General features: G+C 34.5%; 5 protein-coding genes across 5 annotated transcripts; all 5 read right to left on the reverse strand.

Moving 5' to 3' along the window:
* Positions 1 to 16: 16 nt before the first annotated feature.
* On the reverse strand, positions 17 to 13,080 carry LOC139101028 (putative aminopeptidase-2). Its single transcript, XM_070653891.1, has 28 exons — positions 12,593 to 13,080; positions 12,462 to 12,523; positions 12,303 to 12,393; positions 11,953 to 12,243; positions 11,453 to 11,548; positions 11,337 to 11,390; positions 10,254 to 10,465; positions 10,112 to 10,193; positions 8,896 to 10,047; positions 8,130 to 8,833; positions 7,977 to 8,070; positions 7,623 to 7,913; positions 7,458 to 7,562; positions 7,156 to 7,187; positions 7,067 to 7,088; positions 6,801 to 7,009; positions 6,622 to 6,703; positions 5,916 to 6,567; positions 4,586 to 5,859; positions 3,131 to 3,613; positions 2,999 to 3,060; positions 2,842 to 2,935; positions 2,015 to 2,302; positions 1,861 to 1,956; positions 1,710 to 1,763; positions 1,370 to 1,581; positions 1,230 to 1,311; positions 17 to 1,172 (listed from the first exon to the last, which is right to left on the reverse strand). The coding sequence occupies exons 1-28, from the start codon at positions 13,060 to 13,062 to the stop codon at positions 17 to 19; spliced, it is 8,502 nt and encodes a 2,833-aa protein (XP_070509992.1). The 5' UTR covers positions 13,063 to 13,080.
* A 2,812-nt stretch (positions 13,081 to 15,892) lies between these two features.
* On the reverse strand, positions 15,893 to 18,289 carry LOC139100894 (retinaldehyde-binding protein 1-like). Its single transcript, XM_070653667.1, has 2 exons — positions 18,150 to 18,289; positions 15,893 to 16,676 (listed from the first exon to the last, which is right to left on the reverse strand). Exons 1-2 carry the CDS (start codon positions 18,238 to 18,240, stop codon positions 15,946 to 15,948), a joined length of 822 nt encoding a protein of 273 aa, XP_070509768.1. The 5' UTR covers positions 18,241 to 18,289; the 3' UTR covers positions 15,893 to 15,945.
* Positions 18,290 to 19,569: 1,280 nt separating this feature from the next.
* On the reverse strand, positions 19,570 to 21,668 carry LOC139100892 (alpha-tocopherol transfer protein-like). Its single transcript, XM_070653665.1, has 2 exons — positions 21,425 to 21,668; positions 19,570 to 20,654 (listed from the first exon to the last, which is right to left on the reverse strand). The coding sequence occupies exons 1-2, from the start codon at positions 21,525 to 21,527 to the stop codon at positions 19,918 to 19,920; spliced, it is 840 nt and encodes a 279-aa protein (XP_070509766.1). The 5' UTR covers positions 21,528 to 21,668; the 3' UTR covers positions 19,570 to 19,917.
* Positions 21,669 to 21,777: 109 nt separating this feature from the next.
* Positions 21,778 to 22,813, reverse strand: LOC139100889 (alpha-tocopherol transfer protein-like). Its single transcript, XM_070653663.1, has 2 exons — positions 22,611 to 22,813; positions 21,778 to 22,551 (listed from the first exon to the last, which is right to left on the reverse strand). The coding sequence occupies exons 1-2, from the start codon at positions 22,711 to 22,713 to the stop codon at positions 21,815 to 21,817; spliced, it is 840 nt and encodes a 279-aa protein (XP_070509764.1). The 5' UTR covers positions 22,714 to 22,813; the 3' UTR covers positions 21,778 to 21,814.
* Positions 22,814 to 23,394: 581 nt separating this feature from the next.
* On the reverse strand, positions 23,395 to 24,641 carry LOC139100890 (alpha-tocopherol transfer protein-like). Its single transcript, XM_070653664.1, has 2 exons — positions 24,461 to 24,641; positions 23,395 to 24,293 (listed from the first exon to the last, which is right to left on the reverse strand). The coding sequence occupies exons 1-2, from the start codon at positions 24,561 to 24,563 to the stop codon at positions 23,557 to 23,559; spliced, it is 840 nt and encodes a 279-aa protein (XP_070509765.1). The 5' UTR covers positions 24,564 to 24,641; the 3' UTR covers positions 23,395 to 23,556.
* Between the last annotated feature and the right edge of the window lie 281 nt (positions 24,642 to 24,922).

Genomic DNA, 24,922 nt, shown 5'->3' on the forward strand with positions numbered 1-24,922 from the left:
TTTAATTAAATTGTACTTACCGTTCAATAATTTGATAATAATTTGCATCAATAATTTCTCCAAGAACTTCCAATCCAATTGAACTTCTTTTTACGGCACCTTCAAGAACTGAGTAGATTTCCTGTTCTCTGTAGAATGTTTGACCATCAATGGCTGTTAAAATAAACTTTTTCAATAGTTCCGGATCATTAGAGCACAACAGTCCATTTATGATTCTAAGTCTTTCAGTATGTAGGATGGAGTTGTCCATTCTGTCGAATAAATGTTCATATTCATCAGCTCTTCCTGTTCCTTTCATTCCATTACAGATGTATGTAGTCTCTAAAGGCTTAAGCAAACTTCTAGATTTCATGTTATTGTATGCATTTTCTAAGCATTTTTCATCACTAAGTCGGCACAACATGTCAATCGCTAGTTCCACTGCTAATTGTTCAGTAGGTGTTAAGCTATTGATTTCATTAAAGTCATGCTCAACATACAGTCTTCTGACTAAAATTTTCACAAATTTCTGGAAGTCTTCATAGTGTTCAGTTCCTTTAAGGATGTAATCAAGTTTATCGAATGCAACCATTGCTGTGTACCATGGAATGTAATCTGTTTCACGTCTTAAATAGCTGACAATACCTAATGCAATGTCATAGGAAATAACACCATCAAATGCAAAAGTCATTGCATCATCGATAAGCTGTGCACGATTAAGGACATGAATTTGATCATAATTGTCGCTGTTGAGGATTTGAATGATTTTGTTCCAGTTACTTTCATCGTAATTGACTCGATAGTAGCCGAGTTGCTGGATGTTGAAGATGAACCACTGACTTCCATCAAATTCTGGAATATTTTCAGTGGAAATTGTTTTTTGAGGATGTCCATCAACAAAATAATCAGTGAACATTTTGTTCTCAAAGTTTGGATTAGCTCCAGTTGTGTAACTTAGCGGAATGAACCAACTTGTTGAATCAACTTCCGAACTTTCTTCAGATGCTGACAAATATCGCTTCTGAGTCACAATGAACTCTTTGTTGGTAGAATTAAAGTTGACTGTAATCATTGGATATCCTTTATTCATTTCCCAAGTGCGGAATGCATGCTTGAAGTTAATGTTGAGTGATTCAGGCAAAAACTCTTCAAGGATGGTGAGCAAGTCTTCAGAAGTTACTGATTCATACTGACTGAGGAATTAACAGACATAAATTAGTTGGAATTAGCATAAAATCTTTATGACTTACTAGGTACTTATATATTTGGAAATTGCCTTTGTGAATGGAACTTCTCCCATCGAATTTAAGAACATTCTTAGAATAGCACCAGCTGCAACAAATTAATATGTAATTCATAAATGGATATTATTCAGCTTTAAGTCACTTACGTTTGTCATAATTGATTTCATCAAGTAATGCCATAATTTCCGAAGGAGTATTTCCATCAGTTGCAATTGGTCGTGTTGATTCTAATGAATCCATTCGGAATACAACATGAGTTTTACGGATGTTGTAGAAGTCTTCGAATTTCATGGCACTTGTCATGCTTGAGATTTCTGGAAGTTTGTGTTCAAGCCATGTTGCGAATCCTTCATTGAGCCTGTGGAGAAAATAGAAGTTAGCAACCCGAAAAGCACATGACGTCAGTAAGTATTGTCCTCAGAACAACGTGACACTTCCAAGAATCCGACTCTTTGACGCCATGTGCTTTTAAGTAGCTAAACTTACCAAATTTGATCCCACCATTTGCATGTAACTACATTTCCAAAGAACTGATGAGATCTAAATAGGAACAGAACACAAAATACAGTCCATTTAGTTATTTGAAGGCTTTTGACCGACATTGAGTCACTGATTTAGATATCTGTTATGAACTTACATTGAATGAGCAATTGATGTAACCAGATTGTACAAATCTTCAGGATGTGGCTGATCTTCCAGAACGAAGAACTGTTCTTTATACAAACTCACTCCCCTGTAGAGAAATATATCCCATTTTAGAGTAATATTAACGGAATTAGAACTGTACTTACCAATTTTCAATAGCACTAACATGATCTGGAAGTGCTACATTATCTGATTTTCCAATAACTTCGCTATAATTGAATGAAAATGTCTCTTCCAATGTCTCAAGGAAGTTAATCGAATAAACCAGTGGAAGTACTGTAAAATTCTTATCCAAATGTTCGCTTCTAGCATAAACTCTGTATCTCCGCTTTCCTGGATATTCATAATAATCCAAATCAGATATAACAAATCCAACTGAATAAATTGGCATTTTTGGTGTTTCACTAAACGTTGTGACTGAATATCCATCGCCGCTATTAAATGGTCCATAAAATTATTAAGTAATATTGTTTGCTGATTAAATATCCAGGGTTAGACACTCCAAAAGTACAGTACAATGCTTCCAGTAAGTACAATAAGTGCAGTAAGTACAGTAAGTACAGTAAGTACAGTAAGTACAGTAAGTACAGTAAGTACAGTAAGTACAGTAAGTACAGTAAGTACAGTAAGTACAGTAAGTACAGTAAGTACAGTAAGTACAGTAAGTACAGTAAGTACAGTAAGTACAGTAAGTACAGTAAGTACATTATGTATAGTAAGTACAGTAAATACAGTAAGTACAGTAAGTACAGTAAGTACAGTAAGTACAGTAAGTACAGTAAGTACAGCAAGTACAGCAAGCACAGTAAGTACAATAAGTACAGTAAGTACAATAAGTACTGTAAGTACAGTAAGTACAGTAAATACAGTAAGTACAATAAGTACAGTAAGTACAATAAGTACAGTAAGCACAGTAAGTACAGTAAGTACAGTAAGTACATTCGAGTGTCTGACCCTTGTTAAATATAATTACATATCATCCACTGTCTCGCCAACTGTATGTGATAAGGCATGATAATCTGATCCATGTGTAATGCTTATTTTGTAAGTCGCCTTATATTCCGGCTCTATAGGAATTAATGATTAGATAGTTAATAAATTCACACTAATATTGATAACCATTAAAGTACCATCAAAACAAGGAAAAGCTTCACGGGCCTGCGTAGGCTTCAATTGTGTTGCGGCTAAATATCTAGTAAGTTAGATTATCAGGAATTACTTAATGGACTGTTTATTTGGATTATTTTCTTATCAGTACATACCTTGGTGAAATTTCGCCTGCTACTTGATATTGCGATCTATAAAATCCACTTGTGGTTTTGGTTTCGAGATTGCCATTAAAGCTGATTTCCAAGAAATATGTTTGTCCTTTCAGAAGCAGGTCTGAAGTGTAAATTTGCAAAAAATCTCTTTCGATGTCAAAAGTATGACTTTGTGCTTGACTAACGATTGTTCCATTTTGATGCAAAATGTTAAGCTGTCCGATTGTTAGTTTACTGCTATGTAGAGTCACAACATCCGTATCTTCAAGCACTTCCACCTCAATTTTCACAGTTCCTTCATAATTTGTATTTCCTTGTAAATGTACTTCCGATTTTAAAGACAATTCATAAGAATGAGGAATCACAGTTTTAGGCAATCTATAGCTGCTATCAAATGTTGATGGTTTATGAGGCGCAGCACTTATAACTGATATTATCACTGCCACTATGACCACTTGTATTTTCCATTTTTCCATTTTGTTCCTTTACTCACCTGAACCAAAGAGCGAACTGAGGGTGTTAAAGTCATTGTGTGGATATATATTCCCAAATTGTATATGATTGTATTGCTTTTGAGATTAGTAAGCCTAATCTAAAGTGACTTTCATGTATAGATAGACTGAAGTGTGTTAAAGCTCGTCATGATATCAGCTATCAATCAAAAGCTTTGGCTTTTCTATCATAACCTAGGACAAGATTTAATTTGATGAGTTCAATGACTGATAAGACATCAAATGTGCCTGAAAAGAAGATATTTGAGCAGTTGACCGGCAATTGTGAGTTTCAAGGTTCTATTCCCGTTCAGGATGAATCAGAGTGTGGCCGTCTCAAATTCGAATTTTTCGACATTTTATTGTCGAAGAAATCGAACATTTCGAACTCAATTTATTTTAAAATAAAAATTTACGTTATGAAGAAAATATAAAATAAAAATATAAGTAACGGTCAAAAAAAATTTGAAAATTTTTTGAAAAAAATTAACAGTCGTTTTTGAGAAATCCACACTAGGGGTTTCAATCCCGGGACAAAATCTCAATCCTAAAATTGTGGTAGGAATTATTAGATCAGTTATGTAGTGACATACTACATGATTTTTAAACGTGTTATTTTTAATTTTTTTAAAATTAAATGGGACCGGAAAAACGTCCGGGATGCGGGATCCCGGGATTGAAACCCCTAATCCACACTCTGGGATTAATAAATGCGAATTAGATCAATTGAATTTGATTAATTGCACATCCAGTAATAAACTTGACAAGTATCTGTGACTTTAACAAGCTACACATACATCAAGTTCACAACAAAATAAACAGTCAATCCCTGTTCCACACGGAAGTTTTTCAAAAAAAATGTCGGTTCAATTAAACAATTTTTATTAAAATTTCGTTTAATTCACTTTAATTACATAAACGAAGGATATGGTTCCATTAAATTTGGCTAACAAATTAGTGATGTATGACTATTCCTAATGTGATTACTAATATAAATGAAATAATACTGATTTTAATAGATGAAGCACTGTCTGGAGTGGTGGTAGGTGGTTCGGTTGTTGTTGATGTCGTTGTTGTTGGCTCCGTTGTTGTTGTTGTTGGTTCCGTTGTTGTCGTTGTTGGTTCTGTTGTTGTTGATGGTTCCGTTGTTGTTGTTGTCGTTGTTGGTTCTGTTGTTGTCGTTGTTGGTACCGTTGTTGTCGTTGTTGGTTCTGTTGTTGGTGATGGCGTCGGTTCTGCAGTTGTCGATTCTGTTGTAGGTGGTGTCGTTGGCAATGTTGTTGTTGTTGTTGGTTCTGCTGTAGTTGTTGTTGGTTCTGCTGTAGTTGTTGGTTCTGTTGTAGTTGTTGTTGGTAATGTCGTTGTTGTTGTTGGTTCTGTTGTAGTTGTTGTTGGTTCTGTTGTAGTTGTTGTTGGTTCTGTTGTAGTTGTTGTTGGTTCTGTTGTTGTGGTTGTTGATACCGTTGTTGTTTCTTCTAAAAATTCTCTATTTAATAGCTCAACAATAAGGTCCATTTGATTAGAGAATGCTGCCTTTCCTTGGTTGTTGATATTTTCATCAGCAGCGTTTATGCCAGCATCAATATCTTGTCTAAGCATTCCAGTATAGTTAACATTACCCATATGCTCTAAGAATATGTATCTTTGTTGATCTGTGTAGACAGAACTAGCAATATTTTTGAAAATAGTTGACCATGACCAACCATAGCTACTTGGTAGTTCCTGTCCTTGATAATTCTCAATCAGTTCAAAAATGGCACCCATACCAATAGGGTTGGCAGCTACCTCATTAAAGATTGAACGTTTTTCAGATCGAGTATAATTGACGTTATTTTCGTGCATTCCAAGGGAAGTTTCAAGGTATGCATAAAGATATTCATAATTTTTGGTACAAGCAAGAGCACGAATCAGTCTTGACTTATATCTTGATGTCGATGGCTCATAAAGTTTATTCATTCGATTGAAGACATTGATGAACTCATCACGATCTTCTGTGTGCCTGAAATAGTTGCAGAGAATTTCTTCTTCCAATCCTGGTGGGATTCTTTGTTCTCCTCGAGCATCTTTGGAACCAATTTTGATAACGTCTCGAATGCAATCTTCATTTCCGGATCTACATGCAATAAGAATAGCAATTTGGCGTCCATAGCGTTCAGGCATGGTTTCTTGTGGAATTGATTCCTTGCCAGATAATTCATAGTGGTTGTAGAAGGTTTTAGACATATGGTACAGGAAAAGCTGAAAATTAAGGAAAAGTTAGTTGAACTGCATGATTTTAGATGCCATAAACTTACATTTAATGCTTCATTATGTGGTCCAAAGACTTCAAACATGTCAAGTAAATGCTCGAATCCAATATCCCATGCAAAGAAGTCAGTTTCTTGTCTCAAATACAACAAAATCTCATATGGAATCTGGAGGTCAATATATCCAGCAGTAGCAAGTCTGAAAGCATCATCAATCAACTGAACTCTGTTGGCAATGTGGATCTTCTTAAATTCTTCACTGTTCAAGGCTTTTGTCAATGCATTCCAATTCTTTGCACCATAATTGACTCGATAGTATCCAACCTGCTGCTTGTTAAAGATGAACCATTCCTCACCATCATAAGTTAAATCCATAAATGAAAAGCTATTTCCTTCTCCATTAGGGAAGAAATGAGATGGACTTGTATCTTCAAAATCGATATTCGATGCAGTTCCATAATTGAGTGGAATGAACCAGCTACTTGTGTCATTGACATTTCTTGTTTTATTGTCAAAGAATCGTTCCTGAGTGAGATGGAATGTTGAGTCAGTTGGATGGAAATGAACCGAGATGAGTGGGAATCCTTCTTGATCTTCCCAAGTTCTAAAGATGCGTTTAAAGTCATATGGAAGGAAACGACTGTCAAGGACTTCTTGGAATGCAGCAATAAGATCATCTGATGTAACTGATTGATATTGGCTGAAATGATTTGGATTTTAAAAGCTTATCAATGACTTAATGCAATAAACTTACTTTTCCATGAGATATCTGTTGATTGCATCTCTAAAAATGTCATCGCCAAATGTATAATGCATCATCCTCAACACACAACTTGCTGTAATCAAATCAAATACAATTTAATTTCTAGACAATGGCTCTAATTTGAGCAATTAAGATAAGAACCAAAAACAATAGTTATACTTCCAATTTACCTTTATCATAAGCGATATCATCAAACGAGTCATTAATGTCATCAATTGTAATCAATTCCGACGACATTGATCGAGTATGTTCGGAGGCATCAGTTAAAAATGCATAAGATAACATAATGTTTCTTAAATAAAATTGTTTCATGTTCCAATCAGGGTACAATAAGTCTGTGATATGATACATGACGTATGTGGCGAAACCCTCGTTAAGCCTTAATGATAAGTAAGATTAAGGACGGTTTATGATACTTTTATGACTGTTTACTCACCAAAGATAATTCCACCATTCAGCTGTAATTGGAGAAATTGAGAATATAGTTAGGAAGTGATGAGATTAGTGGGATTTGAATGATCTTACCTGTTACTAAGTTTCCAAAGAACATGTGGACACTAAAAATACAGTTTAAGTGAATTTTACAAGGTTTAAGTAGAGCTTTATGTCGAATTGAATTTCAAACGAAGTTGAGTCGACTTCGAACTTGTCCTGATCAGCATGAATCATTCATGAAGTCCAAGCGGATGCCATATGACGTCCAAGAGACAATTTTTATGTCAATTGCCATAAAAATTATTGTGCATTGAGGGTCATGTGGCCGCCACCTGGCTAATATTAACAACTTGTGCTGATTGATCCAGTTTTAGCCATTAATAATTACTTACACTTCATGAGCAATCAGCCTCACACCTCTCTGCATTAAGTCATGTGCAATATCTTCGTCATCATCTTCATAGACTAAAGCTTCTTCACGATATAGAACCAAACCCCTAAAAGTTAAAAATTATTCATTTCAACTGCTTTAACAAGAAATTCATCACTTAAATTACCAATTTTCCATTCCACCACCTTTGCCGGGAATCGCACCTGAATCAAGCTTCGGCAAGCTGAATTTCATTCCTCCGAATTTTTCAAGTTCATTCAAAAGCTTCACAGAATTTTCTAAACCATATTTTGCATTCATTTCCTTTCCAGGTCTTGTGTAGATGCTTTGAAGTGCTTCTCCTACTTCTCTTGAGCCTTCATTTGAAAGAAAAGTGAAGTCAGACACCAAGAATGCCAATAAGTATGTGCTCATCTTAGCTGTTGGATTGAAAATTGTGTCTGCCGTGCCGTCGTCACTGAAATGTAATTTTGGGTAATTTAGATACATTCTTAATGGAATTATAAAGAGTATGACTCACTTTTCGTTTCTCATATTGACTGGTGCATTGGATACAGCATTGTATGTTGATGGATGACGAATTGTGACTTCAAATTCTGTTCTGAATTCAGGTTCTGAAATTAAATTTATTGAATTTTCAATGCTGATCATCAATCTTAACATTAAGTCTCACCATCGAAACATGGGAAAGCCCGACGAGCTTCAACTGCTTGGAATTGAGTTGTTGCCAGGTATTTAGTCTTTGGGGATTGATTTTCATCAAATTCAACGTAGGAATCTCGATAAAATCCATCAATTTCTGTCAGTAATTCAGCTGAATATGTGATACTGACTTCAATGATTTTGTTGACTGGAAGGAATTCAACGAAAAAAATAGCCAATGTATCTACGTCATGGTTTTGATAGAAGTCGAGGATTTGAATGGACTGCATTGAAATCTTGTCAGTGACAATAATCTCATTAATTACATGATCCTTTGAGTGTAGAAGGATTCTATCAGTAACTTCCAAAATTCTGACATCAATCTTGACTTCTCCTGTGTATGGAAGTGCTCCAGTATCAAGGTTGCTGACATCAAGATAAATGCTATAATGTTCAGGTCTTGCAATTTTTGGAAGTCTCAAAACATTGCTGAAATCATTTAGTGTTTTCAAGGCATTGTGGATAAACAAAGATGCAGTATCAGCCTTATGACTTGATGCCCAGTCCTTGTTGAATTTGATGTTCTTTACGATTTTATCTTTTGTTTCTGGTTTAACAGGTTTTCCACTCCTTTCAAGTCTTGTCAGCAGATCCATTATGAGTTTTTCATCTTTATCAGTTGAGATACGACTTGAAGCTCCTGCAAGCAAGCCATCGATTGATCCGTCGTCAGTGCTATTTGAGGAAATTCATTAAGAATCAAGTATGTCATTAAATGTCTTAAAATTAGCACTTACCGATTAATCAAGGCATTATAATACTCATCGATGATTTCAATTAAGACTTCCAGTCCGATTTCACTTTTTTGAGTTACAGCACCAAGAATTCTTTGAACTTCGTGGCGGCGATAGTATGTGTCACCATTAACTGCTGTCAATACAAAAGACTTCAATAGTTCATGATCATTTGAGCACAACAATCCATTAATAATTCTAAGTCTTTCAGTCTGAACGACGGAATGGTCCATTCTATTAAACTGATAATTGTATTCATCAAGTCTGCCTGGACCTTTCATTCCATTGCAAATGTAAGCGATCTCCAATGGTTTGGAAATATTCCTTGATACTAAATTGTTGTAAGAATTGTCCAAGCATCTTTCATCTCCTGCTCTACATGACCACATAATACCAAGTTCAACTGCCAATTGCTCGGAATTTGACAGCAAATTGACTCTTTCAAAGTCATGCTCAACATACAGCCTTCTGACTAAAATTCTCACAAATTTCTGGAAGTCTTCATAATGTTCAGTTCCTTTCAGGATATAATCAAGTTTATCGACTGCAACCATTGCTGTGTACCATGGGATATAATCTGTTTCACGTCTTAAATAGCTGACAATACCCAATGCAATGTCATAGGAAATAACTCCATCAAATGCAAAAGTCATTGCATCATCAATAAGTTGTGCACGATTAAGGACATGAATTTGATCGAAACTGTCGCTGTTTAAGATTTGAATTATTTTGTTCCAGTTGCTTTCATCATAATTGACTCGATAGTAGCCAAGTTGCTGGATGTTGAAGATAAACCACTGACTTCCATTAAATTCTGGAATATTTTCAGTGGAAATTGTTTTTTGTGGGAAAATGTCATCAAAATAGTCAGTGAACATTTTGTTCTCAAAGTCTGGGTCAGCTCCAGTTGTGTAACTTAATGGGATGAACCAACTTGTTGAATCAACTTCCGAACTTTCTTCAGATGCCGACAAATATCGCTTCTGAGTCAAAACAAACTCTTTGCTGGTAGAATTGAAGTTAACTGTAATCACTGGATATCCAGCACTAAGTTCCCATGATCGGAAAGCTCTCGCAAAATCAAATGCAAAATTCTCAGGCAAGACACTTTTAATTGCTGTTATCAAATCATCGGATGTGACAGACTTGTACTGACTGGTAAATCACAAAATATTTGGTGAAATTAAGGAATTAATCAGGGACAATAAAACATTCATACTTGACTTTTAAGTACTGATTGATGCCAGTTATAAATAAGTCGTCGCCAATTGCATATTGAAACATTCTTAAGACGGCACCAGCTATAATCAGTTTTTGGAATTAATTTATCAATCAACTACATTTTATTGTAAATACTTCACCTTTATCATATGCAATATCATCAAATAAGTCACTTATTTCCGATGGTGTGTTGGCCATATGTGTCATGGGACGAGTTGATTTCAGGGAATCTGCACGAAATGCGACGTGTGTCTTACGAATGTTGAACATTTCATAGAATCTTAAACTTTTTGACATTGTTGATAGTTCTGGCAACATGAACTCGACCCAGGTAGCGAATCCTTCATTTAACCTAATAGAGAAATGGAAAATTAGGAATGGGCAGTGATATTACTTAAATAATCTTTCGATTGACTGTAAATTGTCAAGTTTGAAGTTGAATGAATATACAAAGCACAAACACGCGTCATAAAACATTTTTTGATACACCTGATATGGCGTCGCGACACTCTGATAAATTTGTACGAGTTGATAATTAAGCATATTAGTCACAGCGAATAACTGTGCCGGCTGATAATAATATATCAAATTTTGTGGCACATGATCATTGTAAATCGAAGTTGCTTGGTGACGTAGTGGGTTTGATATTTGAAATTTAATTATTTTATAGCAAACCGGCGACCATAGGTTCGAGACTCGGTATCGGAAATTTTTGAAAACTCAATAGCCACTTGTTAAACTGTTATCAACTTCAAATTACGTACGCAAAGTTTTCTAATTTTCTAAAGCAAACGCATGTTATCAATAACAACAATCAAACACATGAAGTACATGATATTAGAAATTGGAAGAAGGTTGATTAAATTAGAATCAGTTTTTAGTGAGTTCTGAGTGCAGTAATGAGTCTAAGTATGTCTTGGTCAACGAATGAAGTTAATTTATTCATGGAGCACATTGCTAAAACTAGGTTTAGGGTTTGGAAGGACTGTCAACAGTGAAGCGTCTGCATTGATACTACGCGCTAATAGCTAACTTGAGTTGAGTTGAGCTCGACATGATTTATGAATTCCTGAACATTAAAACAGAGTTGGCAGGACTTTGGAATCTGAACTCCGAAGGTCCGAAAACTCCGGACTTTGTGGAGTCGGACTAAATTATTATTTGGAGTCCGGACTCCACATTGGAGTCCTGCCAACTCTGCATTAAAACGCTCTCATACTTACCAAATTTGATCCCACCATTTGCATGTAACTACATTTCCAAAGAACTGATGAGCTCTAGATGATAAGATTAATAAATATTTGGAAAATGTTCATTAAATAGTTTGTTTGCTGCTTACATTTCATGTGAAATAGTTCCAATAACGTCATACATATCATATGGATGAGGATTGTCTTCCAATATTAAGTATTGTTCCTTATATAAAATCAAACCCCTGAGAATAATAATAATTGTGAGTTATTAATCTGAATAGTCAAGACGGATAATATCCAAAGTCCGACACCAGACTGACGTGACTTTTGCATGTGCATGGTTCTGGATGTGAGCTGAATCTGTGCAAAGATTCGATCATGACCGTCCGAATCTTTACTAAGATTATCTAATTCCTTGCTGAAAGCCAGCTTAGCTCCGCATATTTTTAATGGGTATTCCGAAAGGCAAACCTTATGGAAATGACCGAAAATCCGACAATAAGCTAATGTGATTCTGGTCTTAAGTCAGATTCGATGATATCCAGAATCAGCCCAGAGTCGAATTGGTCTGAAGTTAAATTTCCAGCCATTCCTTAGCCGTGTGTCTTTCGGTTATGAATGCTGTGGAATTCAACCCTTTACTCACCAGTTCTCCATAGCACTACCATGATCTGGAACTGCAACACTGTCCATTTTTCCAATAGTTGCATCATATTTGAAATCAAATGTTTTTTCAAGCACATCCAGATATTCCTTTGTAAATGCAAGACCCGGCAACGTAAGCATCTTACTAACATGTTCTGGTCGTGCAAAAACTCTATGCCTAACATTCCCAGCTGTGATTTGTTGAAATCCCAAATCAGAAATCACAAATGCAAGTAAATAAGTTGGCATATAAGGTGTTTCCTTGAATGTTGTCATTGCCAATTCAGTATCACTATCAAAACAGTCATAAATAATTAGACATCACATTAAGCGACAATTTAAAGTTATTACATGACTTCTTTTTCACCGTCCGTATTTGATAAGGCAGTATAATTTAATCCATGAGTAATAGCCAATTTAAAAGTAGCTCTTAAGTCAGGCTCTATCAAAATAACCCATAAATAAGAATCGATAAGATATAAATTAAAATAAAGGCAATTTGTTAAGTACCATCAAAACAAGGAAAAGCTTCACGTGCACGAGTCGGTTCAAATTGTGTTGCTGCTAGATATCTATTACACAATATGATTGTAAAAAGGATTAAGTCTGTCAGATTTGATAATTTTCTTATCAGTTAATACCTTGGTTCAATTTCACCAGCTACTTGATATTGTGATCTATAAAATCCATTTGGGCCTGTTGTTTTAAGTCTTCCGGTGAAGGATATATCAAGGTAGTAAGTTCCAATAGGTAAGACACTTGTTGTATGAATCTTAAGGAAATCCCGTTCTGTATCATTGTCATGAGATGATCCATAAGCAGTTCCATCAATGTCTGTTATCTTTGGAACGCCAACAATCGACAATCCTCGATTATGCAAGACAATTAGATCTGTAGCTTCAATAACCTCAAATTTGATTATGACATCTCCACCAAAATTTGTTATGCCTTGATTATGTACACTTGTTGTATAAGATAAATCATAAGAATGAGGAATCACAGTTTTAGGCAATCTATAGCTGCTATCAAATGTTGATGATTGATGTGGCGCAGCACTTATAACTGATATTATCACTGCCACTATGAGCACTTGTTTCTTCCACTTTTCCATTTTTCTTTACTCACCTGAACCAAAAAGTGAACTGAGGGTGTCAAATTCATTGTATCGGCTAATATATTTTGTTGAATTGTTTATTTGTATTTACTTTACAATGCAAAAGTTATCTAATCAGCACCAAAAAGAGTGACTACCAATATTGTGTATTACACTCAATAGAAATATTGATAAGGAATTTACTTTTTTTTTTGTGGATCAAATAGCGAGCTGAATTTTTTTAAAACGATAACTTGTGTAATGTGATTGATAAGTGACATAAAATATAAAAAAAAGTTTCGAAGCTTTTTCTATGAATTATTTCAAATTTTTACACAGACGATGCAATAAAAATATTTTAACTGCTGCTGTAAACATGAAATTTAACATCCATCAACATGACATTTATATTTTTTCAATATTAGAGTAGTTTGTGGCTTATCTGTTTGAAGGTCAGGAGCGTATTCATGGGGGAAGTCAACTCACCTCCACTAACTGCACTACACATATACTTGGCCCATATCCTTGGGCATATCCTAGGAGCAAAGCTTGATTTAGGTGCATATTTTGGTTAGAGGCAGGTGTTTACCGAGAAACCGACACATGTGCACACATACAGGGAAATCTCAAACCCCCGCCATTCTGGACATACCCTGCGGCATATCCTAGGAGAAAGGATTGGTGTGGGTGAAGCTTTTGGTAAGGATGCCAAGAGTAAAAATGGGTTTAGGTGTACGCTTTGGGTAGGGATTATTGTTGGTGTACGTCTTGGATAGCTATAGGTGTAGGTACATGACTTGGGTTAGATATAAGTGCAGGTGTATGTCTCGTGTATGGATAGGTGTAGGTGTTTGCCTAGGGTAGGGCTAAATGTACATTTATGCCTTGAGTTGGAATAGGTGTAGGTGTATGCGAAGGGTAGAAATAGATGCAAGTTTATGTCTTGGGTAAAGATAGATAGGTAGATAGAAAGGTAGATAGATAGGTAGAGATAAGTGAAGGTCTAAGAATAGGTGTCGAGGGTAAGGATAGATGTAGGTGTTTACTTTGTGCATGTGTCGATGTATGCCAGGAAACCAATTCATGAACACAGATTCCCATACAACCAAATCACAACCACCTTCCTCCCCGCTCCTCTCAAGAGCGTTCCGTAATAAGTAAGCAGCCCCTGACAACATCACTGATTGTTTTGTATCTGTCTAAATATATTTATACTTTAGCATATTTGCATGTGATAAGTATTGAAAAGAGATAGTTTGGCTGAACTTTTTCCCATACAGTCTGACGTGATGTTATTGGCTGTAGTAAATTAAGTTCTGATAATTTAGTCATTTTTTAGGTTTATACGTAAAACGTGTTTATTTGCTTGAAAAAAATTCATTCATTTGTGCTGTTGAGAAAATCTGAAAGAAAATTTAATATTTTTTTATAAATCAGTGTATCTGAGCAAATCAATCATCATTAAATGAACTTGGAATGGTCACAGTGTAGAAATTGCATAAAAATCGAATTTGAGCTGATTTGACTCTAGTATGAGACATTTTCATCATATACGACATGGGGTCAGAGTCGCAATGGCCTGGGGCCGGACTTTCGACCATTTCTACATTTTGTATTTTTTAAGGAAGTCCTAATCCAAATATATGAAATTTGGCCTCAAACCAAAGTCGAATTGGTTTGAAGCTGGATTTTTAACAATTTCTACACTGTGAGCTACCAGAAAAAATATTTGACACTTCATATACATGCTAATCACAATGTTAATAACAATGAGTCATAGAAGTGTGACGTCTTTGCGATGGTTTGTGAATAATTAAAATGTCATTTTAGGATATCCCGAGTAAGAATTCATTCGGAGACGTTCTGAAGTTATGTAACGTTAACAATCACGTTTTCAGACCATCTCCTAAACCAGTGGTGTGCAACTTGTATGTTGCGACACTATAGTGTGTTGCCAAGTTTTTTTTGAAATATCATGAACTGAATGCCATGTGCAGTTTCGTTCGAGGCTTATACTCAAGATGTGCCGCGGAAAACAAAAGGTTGCCTACCGCTGTCTAATCTGTTTTTCTTAAATTCAAGTGACAAAATCAAATAATTTCAAACTAAATGTCTACGTGCCTGTTTATTAATTTCAAAACCACTTTTGTTAAGATTCTTCAACCTCAGCTGTTCAGATGACAAACATTCCAATGACGCAAACAGCAAAACTTACTAACCAATTTAAATCGAAAGCAAACAAACTTCATCTGAAACGTAATATACATTGCGTAGAACCTTGAAAATGCTTGTAAATAGACATTAAAATATATAAATCATCTTACCACAATAGCCTATAAAGTCACAATAGATTTAAAGTGATTAAAATTACATTGTAGAAGAATACATCGGTATTTCCAGTGTTAATTTCAAAAAGTGTCTTTAATTTTGCATTGTCATTTGCTTTTGTTTTAGATAGAAGATTTTGTTCCTTAATTGGGAAATTTTTACAAATTCCCAATTAATTTCAGGAGTTTTTGAACTTTTTGGGGAAACTAGAATGAAATCCCATCAAGCATGGCAAAAGTCCCATTCTGACAGGAAAGAGAGAGAAGAGAGAGAGCAGAGAGAGAGAGAGAGAGAGAGAGAGAGAGAGAGAGAGAGAGAGAGAGAGAGAGAGAGAGAGAGAGAGAGAGAGAGAGAGAGAGAGAGAGAGAGAGAGAGAGAGAGAGAGAGAGAGAGAGAGAGAGAGAGAGAGAGAGAGAGAGAGAGATAAGAGAGAAGGGAGAGAGAGAGAGAGAGAGAGAGAGAGAGAAGAGAGAAAAGAGTGAAAAGACAACTGTACAAAATTATATCAATAATAAAAACATTTCTTTAACTTTCATATTTAAATTTATTCAACCAGATCATTCCTTCCAATTTTCAATCAATCTCCAATTTCCTAAAGCTTCCAACACCTTCAAATTCCTGAATTTGTCTAAAATTCACATTAAATTTATTAAATAAGTTTGCAAATTCCACACCAGCTTCAAATGCTTCATATTCCATTAACTCATTTGATGATCCACCATATTCCTTTGGTAGAATTGACACATCCATGACTTTTGCAAGTTCATCAACACTACCGAGTAAGTTGACTCTGTCTAAAATTTTTGCTGTCGTGAATGACTTTCCAACTTCATAGATGGGCTTCATAAATGATGGCATTCCAATTAAGTTGATTTGTTTCGGTTTTAAGGCACAATATTTTGAAAATTTAAAGAAGTCATGAATTGTATGTATTGGAATCTTGCTGAATTTCTTAAAGTTTAAGTCACGAAAGTCAAAAATGGCAATAAATCCATTTATTTGTGTCTCTTTTTCATAAATTGTTAAGTGTGGCACCAAATAAGTTCCGCGTACAAATCTCTCACTATAATCGAAATCCTTTGCTTTATAGATGTAAATAGCTCGACCTTCCTTATCACGATTCTTCATTAAAATTACTGGTGTACTTGGCTGTCTCATAAAGTCAAAGTCATCTTTAGTGACATTTTCATAATATTCTGGATGTGATTTTATGAATTTTACTGTAAATTCAAAGCTTTCGTATGCCTTGTCCATTGAAAAATTTCTGACACGTAAAAATGACAGCAGGAGATCGTCAATATTATCTGGAATATGAAGGAAAAAAGGTTAAACTAGTATATTTTTGAATTATTGCAATCAAACTGCTTTTACAAAGGAATTGACACTTTGGAACATTGAAATCGAATGCAAACAATTGTGGACAACCAAAATACACTTAGAAGAAGACAGTTAATGCAGACAGTATTGTCCTTGATATTGGAAATTGATAAATAGGTTCGGTCAAAGGAAGCCATCGATTGAGCCAACTTTTGACTTCATTTGAGAGAACAATTGTCGTAAATTGAGAGGATAATTGACGTCATGGATCATAATTGATCTGTACACCGAAGTAAGTAAGCAAGAGATCGATTGGAAGTGCATATGAAATGAACCGGACTCAAATTAAATTGAACAGAACAGTATGGAGCAGACTTTGCTGGTCTTTCCATAAAAGAAGTACTCTTAAATGCCAGAGCCTAGAAGATTGCAAAATTTAATGCTTGTCGATTTCTGTTTACCATCTGCTAACGTTGTGCTAATACTTTTTCAATTTCATGACTTTGATAAATCCATGAAATCATGATACAAATTAATTAGCAAATATTTGATATTTGAATATGGTTTTTAAGGTGTAGTCAGTTTTTGATCATATTACAGCTTGATCAAGACTGATGAACCCGAGCAGCACAATGCGGCGAACTGCATTTTTAGTTGTGGATGTTGGATAGATTCAATGTATTCCATAAATTCCATATGATCAACAAATTCTATAAATTAATCCATAGATTCCATGAATTAATCCATAATTCCGATGGATTCCATTGATTCTACTAAAAAATCCATAAATTCCATGGATTCTATAAATTCCACGAATTCAATGGAATTCATAGTTTTTGCCATATTATCCGGCCTCAATGAAATACTGTCACCACAGAAACCAGAGTACAGTATACATATGGAGCAACGAAGTGACAACCATTTGATGAAAACAACTAAATGTGCCAATCCGCTGTCACTTGGTTTGACTACTCAAACAAACAAAGAGCATTATTTTATAAAGTACAGCAACGCCTTTATGGTACACAAAAGCATTCTTTTTGTCTGTTAGGGCTAATGATACTAATTTATCATCAATGTTTAAAATGTCACGATTCTTAAAAGTTGTTGATCTCAAGACAACTTAGTCAGCAATTCAAAAATAGTTTTCAACTCAAATTTATGAATGGTTCGTGAAAATTTTTGAGAAACTAATAGAAAAGAAGATGTGAATGAATACAGAATTGCACTTATATTATATAATTAAGCAATATATAACATTATAGCTTCCAAGTCCAAGTGTTGCAACATCAGTGGCCGTCACAATTCCAATGATACTTAAAATTGAAATATTCACACAATAATTTCACTTTAATCCAAAACTTGAAGTCGACTCGAATTTTGTCAGGAATCGAGCCTAATCGAGTCGTCTTTTCTTCACAAAATCCTAATCGACTCCAGTCTGTCTGCAAAAATCTCACCATTTTTATTATAACTTATGTACGGATGCTTTTCAAGCCATTTTTTAAATAATTCCAATGATTGCTTTTCGCGTATATCTTCTTTCACCATTTTAAATAGTCGAGTATTGCTTGTTACTTGAGTAACGAATGTAATGAGACTGAAGTTCTGTTGAAATAAAACATTCGCGCTTAAGATTTATTTTTTTGCAACTTAACACATCCAAAGAAGCTTTGTTTGTATTGTAAATAAATAGTGTGTAATATAAAGGAAGGTTTAGAAGCGCTTGTTTGATTTATTCTTTTCAATCAGCATGTGCTAAATTATTAAACAGATAAATGCGAGACTATTTGTGACTTCTTTTTCAAAAAAAATTGTTTAAATTTTTGATTTTAGAAAAATTAAACTTGTTTTTAGTACAGCTGCATCAATCTTTCGCAAGGAAGTCAATCTTAAAGGTAAACTCAAACAGGTTAATTGTTATTGTTAATTTTAAATGTAAACATCCCGTAATTTTAATTACATTGTCACGAATAAACATTCTAAACGTGCTGAAAGTTTGTATGACAAATTAGTTTAAGGTGTAAATTAAGTCTAAATTTAGAAAGCATCAATGCTGATTCAAAGTTTCAAGATCTAGTTCACGTGATGATCCATCATACTCTCAGGTATTATAGACTCATCCATAACATCTCTCAAATCTTCAAGATTTATTGATCGGTATGAAGCAAATGGATTCTTCTCAGGCGCAAACGTTTTTCCAACATCTAAAATTGGCTTTCAAAATGAGGGCATTCCACCAGATCGGCAAATATTGAAATATTGCCGCCACGGCGACAAGATGGCAGTATACTGTGTCTAGTCGCCGAGGTGACAACATTTAAATACGTGCCGATCGGGCCATGCTTTAATATTTTTTTAATGCATCACATACGAAGTTCATTGGGATTTTTTTAAAAATTCTCAGAATCATTTCACGACAATCGACGATGAAGACAAATCCATTCAATTGGATATCCAGTTTGAATGCTGTAAATATAGATTTTTGGTAAACTTGTAATTTAATTTTGTCGGATTTATGTACAGTTCTGGATGTAATTTTACAATAGTGATAGAAAACTCAAAACTATGTTAATCTAAGCTCTCTACGATGTCAAGTGTAAACGCAGAGCTAAATTTTTTTTGACCGTTACTTATACTTTTCTTCGTAACGTAAATTTTTATTTCAAAATAAGTTGAGTTCGAAATGTTCGTTTTTTTTCGACAATCAAATGTCGAAAAATTCTAATTTGAGACGACCACACTCTGTGTAAACGTTTTTGTTAATACCCGAATGACCTAATGCTATACATTTTCGATCAATAAAATTTCTTACTTCCCATCTAAAATGTTGTCTGGAATATAAAAATGTCAAATAATTTTACTATTTTATTCATCATCAAAATTTGAATTTTTATTGATCATCATGACAAATCTTTTTACCTGCTTAAAAATATGAAAAATAGCCCCGATCTGCAAAAGTTTTTCATGGCAGTAAAATGGCGGCCACATGGCAATTTTTATGGCAATTAACTTGAAAATTGTCACTTGGACACTGTATAGTAGCCACTTGGATGTCATGAATAATTTGTGCTGATCGAGAGAGCAAACAGAGTCAGGTGAAAGGCATTTTAAAGCAACCTAGGCTCCAAGTCGAAGCTTGGTTCCAGTAAGTAAGTAAATATTCAATCAATTCTAATCTCCTTAATTATTAATATTGTATCAAAACCGACAATTTGTCCGCAAATTTCAATCAATTTCCAATTTCCTAAAACTTCCAACATTTTCATATTGCTGAATTTTACTGAAATTTACATCAAACTTGTACATTTGATTCACATAATACGTTCCTAATTCAAATACTTCAAAATCCAACAGTTCCTTAGATGATCCTCCATATTCCTTAGGCAGCAACGACACATCCATGTACTTTGGCAGTTCCTTTATATTATTTATAAAATTAAATCGTTGAAGAATTTTTGCAGTCGTGAATGTTTTGGCAATTTCTATAAATGGCTTAAGGAATGAAGGCATTCCGATTAGGTTAAGCTGCTTAAGCCGCAATAGACCAAATTTACTCAATTGAAGAGTATCGTAAATCACTTGAATTGGAACTTTGGTGAATTTCTTTAAATTTACATCAGTGTAATCCATAACAGCCACAATTCCATTTTCTTGTGCCGGCAAGTCAGCGAAGAAAAGCAGCGGAGTTAAAAAATGTTGACGGAAGTACTTTATGCTGTCAAAATTATCAAAATTCTTCATCTTGTAGACATAAATTCTTCGTCCTTCAGAATCAAGCTTCTTTAAAAAGATTAATGGTGAATTTGGTTTGTGTGTAAATTCATAATCAGCTGGACCTGGATTAGCATACCAATCTGGATGTGATATCATGAATGGAATCGTAAATTCAAAACTCTCGTAAGCTTTTTGCATTGAGAATTTCTTGACTCTCAAATAAAACATCAAAAGGTCATCGATGCTATCTGCAAATTAAAGTTAGAATATTTTAATATATGTTGTACCTAGCAGCAATTTACAAGTTATTTACATGCAAATGAGATTAAGATTAGAAAATTGAACTTAGAGTGGTCATGGTTGACAATTGATCTGTGTGACCAGCAAAGTAAGTAAGTAAGTAATTCAATTTAGGGGTCGTTCACTTAATAAATAATGCAAGAACCACAGGCCTGGAGTTTAAGGTTTTATCTTATAGGTCATCCAAAGAGGGACCACCAACCTCACCTTTTATCTCCCATATGTCCCCAAATATGTCTCAACTCACTTATCAATTCCTAAAATTTACTATGTCTCATGTCTTTAACTATTATAAACCACTTTTACATGAGGACGGTTTTTGGATTCATCGAAAGAAGCTGTCGACAGAAAGAATATTGCATTTAGTATTGGAAATTGGCAAGCGGTAGCCATCGATTGGGTTAGTTTCCGGTGATATCTGAAGATGGCCATGGATCATAATTGATCTGTGCTGCCAGCGAAGTGTGTAAGTAAGTAAGTATGACTAAACGTCTCCTAAAGTTGGCTCTATCACTGGCTTTCGTACGCCAATTACTGATATTAAATGTCATTATTATAATTCTATCAACAGCTTGTTATCATGAGTTCTCAAGCCTACCACTTGTTCTTTTGCCATCAACAAAATATGACATAAACACCTTATAGTAAGTCAAACTGCTTTTGGCAGTTACCAGCACACTCAATTTCCTGTAAAGAACACTTTATTACACTAACTTACCTTCTCCTGTATATTTCAAGAACGGATGTTTTGCAAGCCAATTCTTAAACAGCTCCAATGATTGTTTCGCTCGAATGTCATTGTCAGCAGTTCCATTTGACATTTTTTTAAGAACTTAAATGAACAAAATCTTCTTAAGAAATGACTGAACATGAAGTTTATACGAGTTTTTATCTTGATATTCACATTAAATTAAGCCAATTCATTGCTTGTGTATTGGTTGCAGTCTCTCTTTTTATGGACATGAAGATTCTTTGAGATTCTAAAGAATAAGAACAAATGAGAATTTAAACTTGCAGACCACGGTGAATGCTTTTGTGTTAGTAACATTTTTGAGAGAAATGACAAGGCAGTTTTTTGGGAATTATTTTGAATTTTATTCAGGCATACTCAATCAATTTCCAACTTCCTAAAACTTCCAACATTTTCTCTTTCCTGAATTTTATTAAAATTCACATCAAATTGTGAAAGTTTATTGACATAGTCGATTCCATTTTTAAATACTTCATAATCCAGGAACTCATTAGCTGATCCTCCATATTCCTTAGGCAGCAGTGACACATCCATGTGCTGTGCCAGTTCCTCAACATCATCGATCAAATTAACTCGTTCAAGAATCTTTGCAGTCGTAAAAGTTTTGGCAATTTCGAATATTGGTCTAAAGAATGCAGGCAGTCCAATTATGTTCATCTGCTTGAGCTTTACTAGCCCACTTTTACTAGCTCTGATTGATTCTTGAATCAAATGGAGTGGAATCTTCCTCATCTTTCCCATATTAACGTCACGGTAGTCAAAAATTGCAACAACACCATTCAATTGTGCAGCCATATCAAAAGCAGGCAGCAATGGCGTCAAAACAATTCGTCGAAAAAATTCGTCATCCTCAAAATCGTCAAAATACTTGTACCTTTGGATATGAATGCGTCGTCCTTCAGCATCAGGATTTTTTAGAAATATTAATGGCGAATTTGGCTTGTCTGTGAATTCATAATCAGCTGGACCTGGATTTGCATACCAATCTGAATGTAACTTCATGAACGGAATCGTAAATTCGAAACTTTCGTAAGCTTTTTGCATTGAAAATTTCTTGATTCTTAAATAAGCCATAATGACGTCATCGATGTCATCTGAAAGTATGGCAATTGATGGATATTATGAAGCATAGACTAATAGGTTGTCTACATACCATCTCCAGTGTATTTTAGGAAAGGATGTTTGGCAAGCCAATTTTTACAAAGTTCCAATGACTGCTTGGCCCGAATGTCATTGTCTCCAATTTTATTTGACATGCTTAACTTTATGGCACAAAATCTTAAAAAGTTGCTTTCGGATTCGCTGTCAGTTGCTTACTGAATGAAATTTGTCAAAATATTTATTGAAGTATAAGATTCAAAGGAAATTCCCGGATTTTTTTATATTCAATATTTCACCTTAAAAGAACAGGAGTTTTTTGGAAACTACGGTCTATAACTTTTTATTGCTTTACACAAACTTTGTGGTAATTCCCGACAATATTTACAATACATAGAAATATTGTAAATAAATCTGGCAAATGTATTGGGTTGTATACAGATCTGATCCACATGATTGATACATACAAGAATTTTGCCACAGCTGTAGTGGCTGAAAAATATAATTTCGAATAACGTTTTCCGAATAGGGCTTGAACCTTCATGCTACGATATCCAGTCGCATGCTCCTACCAATAAGCTATCGGGGGTTATTCGACTATACGCCAAAGAGTCATATATAAACTATACATTTTCTGTATCCTTCTTACTTCCGTATTCGCAATGATATATCGTTACTGGAAGCCGATTCCAACAACAGCAATTAGGCGAGATTATGCTTCAGATCAGTTTAAGCTAATTAATCGATCTGAGAGTCACGCAGATCGATTATCTGATTTGTTCTTTTCAGGAGTCAATTTTGAGCTCTTGGGTTGACAAAATTGAGAAAGAATCTAAATGTTCATGTGGTTGTTTCTCTGTCTGGTTGTATTTTTGTGGTTATAATAGCACTTAATCAAATAAAAATTTGCAGATGTTTTAATTTAATATAAGAAATACCTTTTTACAATCCACATTTGTGGCTGTGCAAATTTTATTTATCCAACTATGTCTTCCTTTATTTCAGTCAATTTCCAATTTCCTAAAACTTCCAACATTTTCATGTTCATGAATTTTACTTAAATTAACATTAAATTTATGAATTTTATTTAAAATTTCTATTCCTGATTCAAATGCTGCAAAATCCAGCAACTCATCTGCTTTACCGCCATATTCAATTGGAAGTCCTGACACATCCATGTGCTTCGACAGCTCCTTTTTATCATTTATGAAATTAAATCTTTGAATAATTTTGGAACTGGTTAATTTCTTTGCTAATTCATAAATTGGCATAAAGAATGAAGGCATTCCAATGACATTAATCTGTTGGAGTCGCATCACATCATATTTACTGAATTGAAAAGCATCATAGACCAACTGAACAGGAACTTTTCTCATTTTTCCCATGCTTGCTTCACTAAAGTCAACAACAAGTACAACACCATTAATTTGTGCATCGATGTCAAAATAGAACAGCAGCGGCGTCATGAACATTCGACGAAAAAATTCAACATGATCAAAATTGTCAACATTCTTCATCCTGTAGATGGCAACTCTTCGACCTTTTGAGTCGACATTTTTCAAAAATGTTAAAGGTGAATTTGGTTTGTGTGTGTAGTCATAATCAGCTGGACCTGGATTTAAATACCAATCTGGATGTGACTTGATGAATCGAATCGTGAATTCGAAGCTGTCGTAGGCTTTTTGCATTGAGAATTTTTTGACTCTCAAAAAAAACATCAAAAGGTCATCGATGTTATCTGCAAATAAATATGTAAAGTCAGTAAACAGTCATGATTTTGGTGTCAGGAAGTGATGCTCAAACTGTTTGGGGTTCAATCCAATTCCACACCTTATAGACGAAATTCCTTAATATTTAAACATCCATGCCATCTATAAATAGCACCACAACTTCATATTTACATACCATTTCCAGTATATTTAAGAAATGAATGCTTGGCAAGCCAATTCCTGAAGAGCTCTAAAGACTGTAATGATCGATTGTCATCCTTTGAAATTTTATTTGACATATTTTACGCCTGAAGTGTTCAAAATTTTAAATGGAACTGAGAAAACTTGAATTTAATTTTTTTATAGATGCTTATGTCTTAATATTGATGCTGAATTAAATGTCTTTAAAATTAAATTTATTGAGAGACTAAATATTTTGACAAACTCTCGCAAAAATTATTAAGAGATAAGAGTAAAAGTGGAGAGAACTGGAAATTGTAGGCTGAATAAATTTTTGCTCGTTATGCTCGACGGAATAACTGTACCCATGTTGCTCAATATAGGTTTTCTTACAAAGTCATACAAATAATCATAAAATTGCACATTTTTTGTCTGTTTTGCAATTCTGACTCAATTAAATGCTATTCATCTGACTTTG

Source organism: Chironomus tepperi, unplaced genomic scaffold, assembly GCF_022539635.2.
Source record: "Chironomus tepperi strain 1889 unplaced genomic scaffold, CSIRO-AGI_Ctep_v1 contig_73, whole genome shotgun sequence".
In the NCBI taxonomy this organism is placed as follows: domain Eukaryota; kingdom Metazoa; phylum Arthropoda; class Insecta; order Diptera; family Chironomidae; genus Chironomus; species Chironomus tepperi.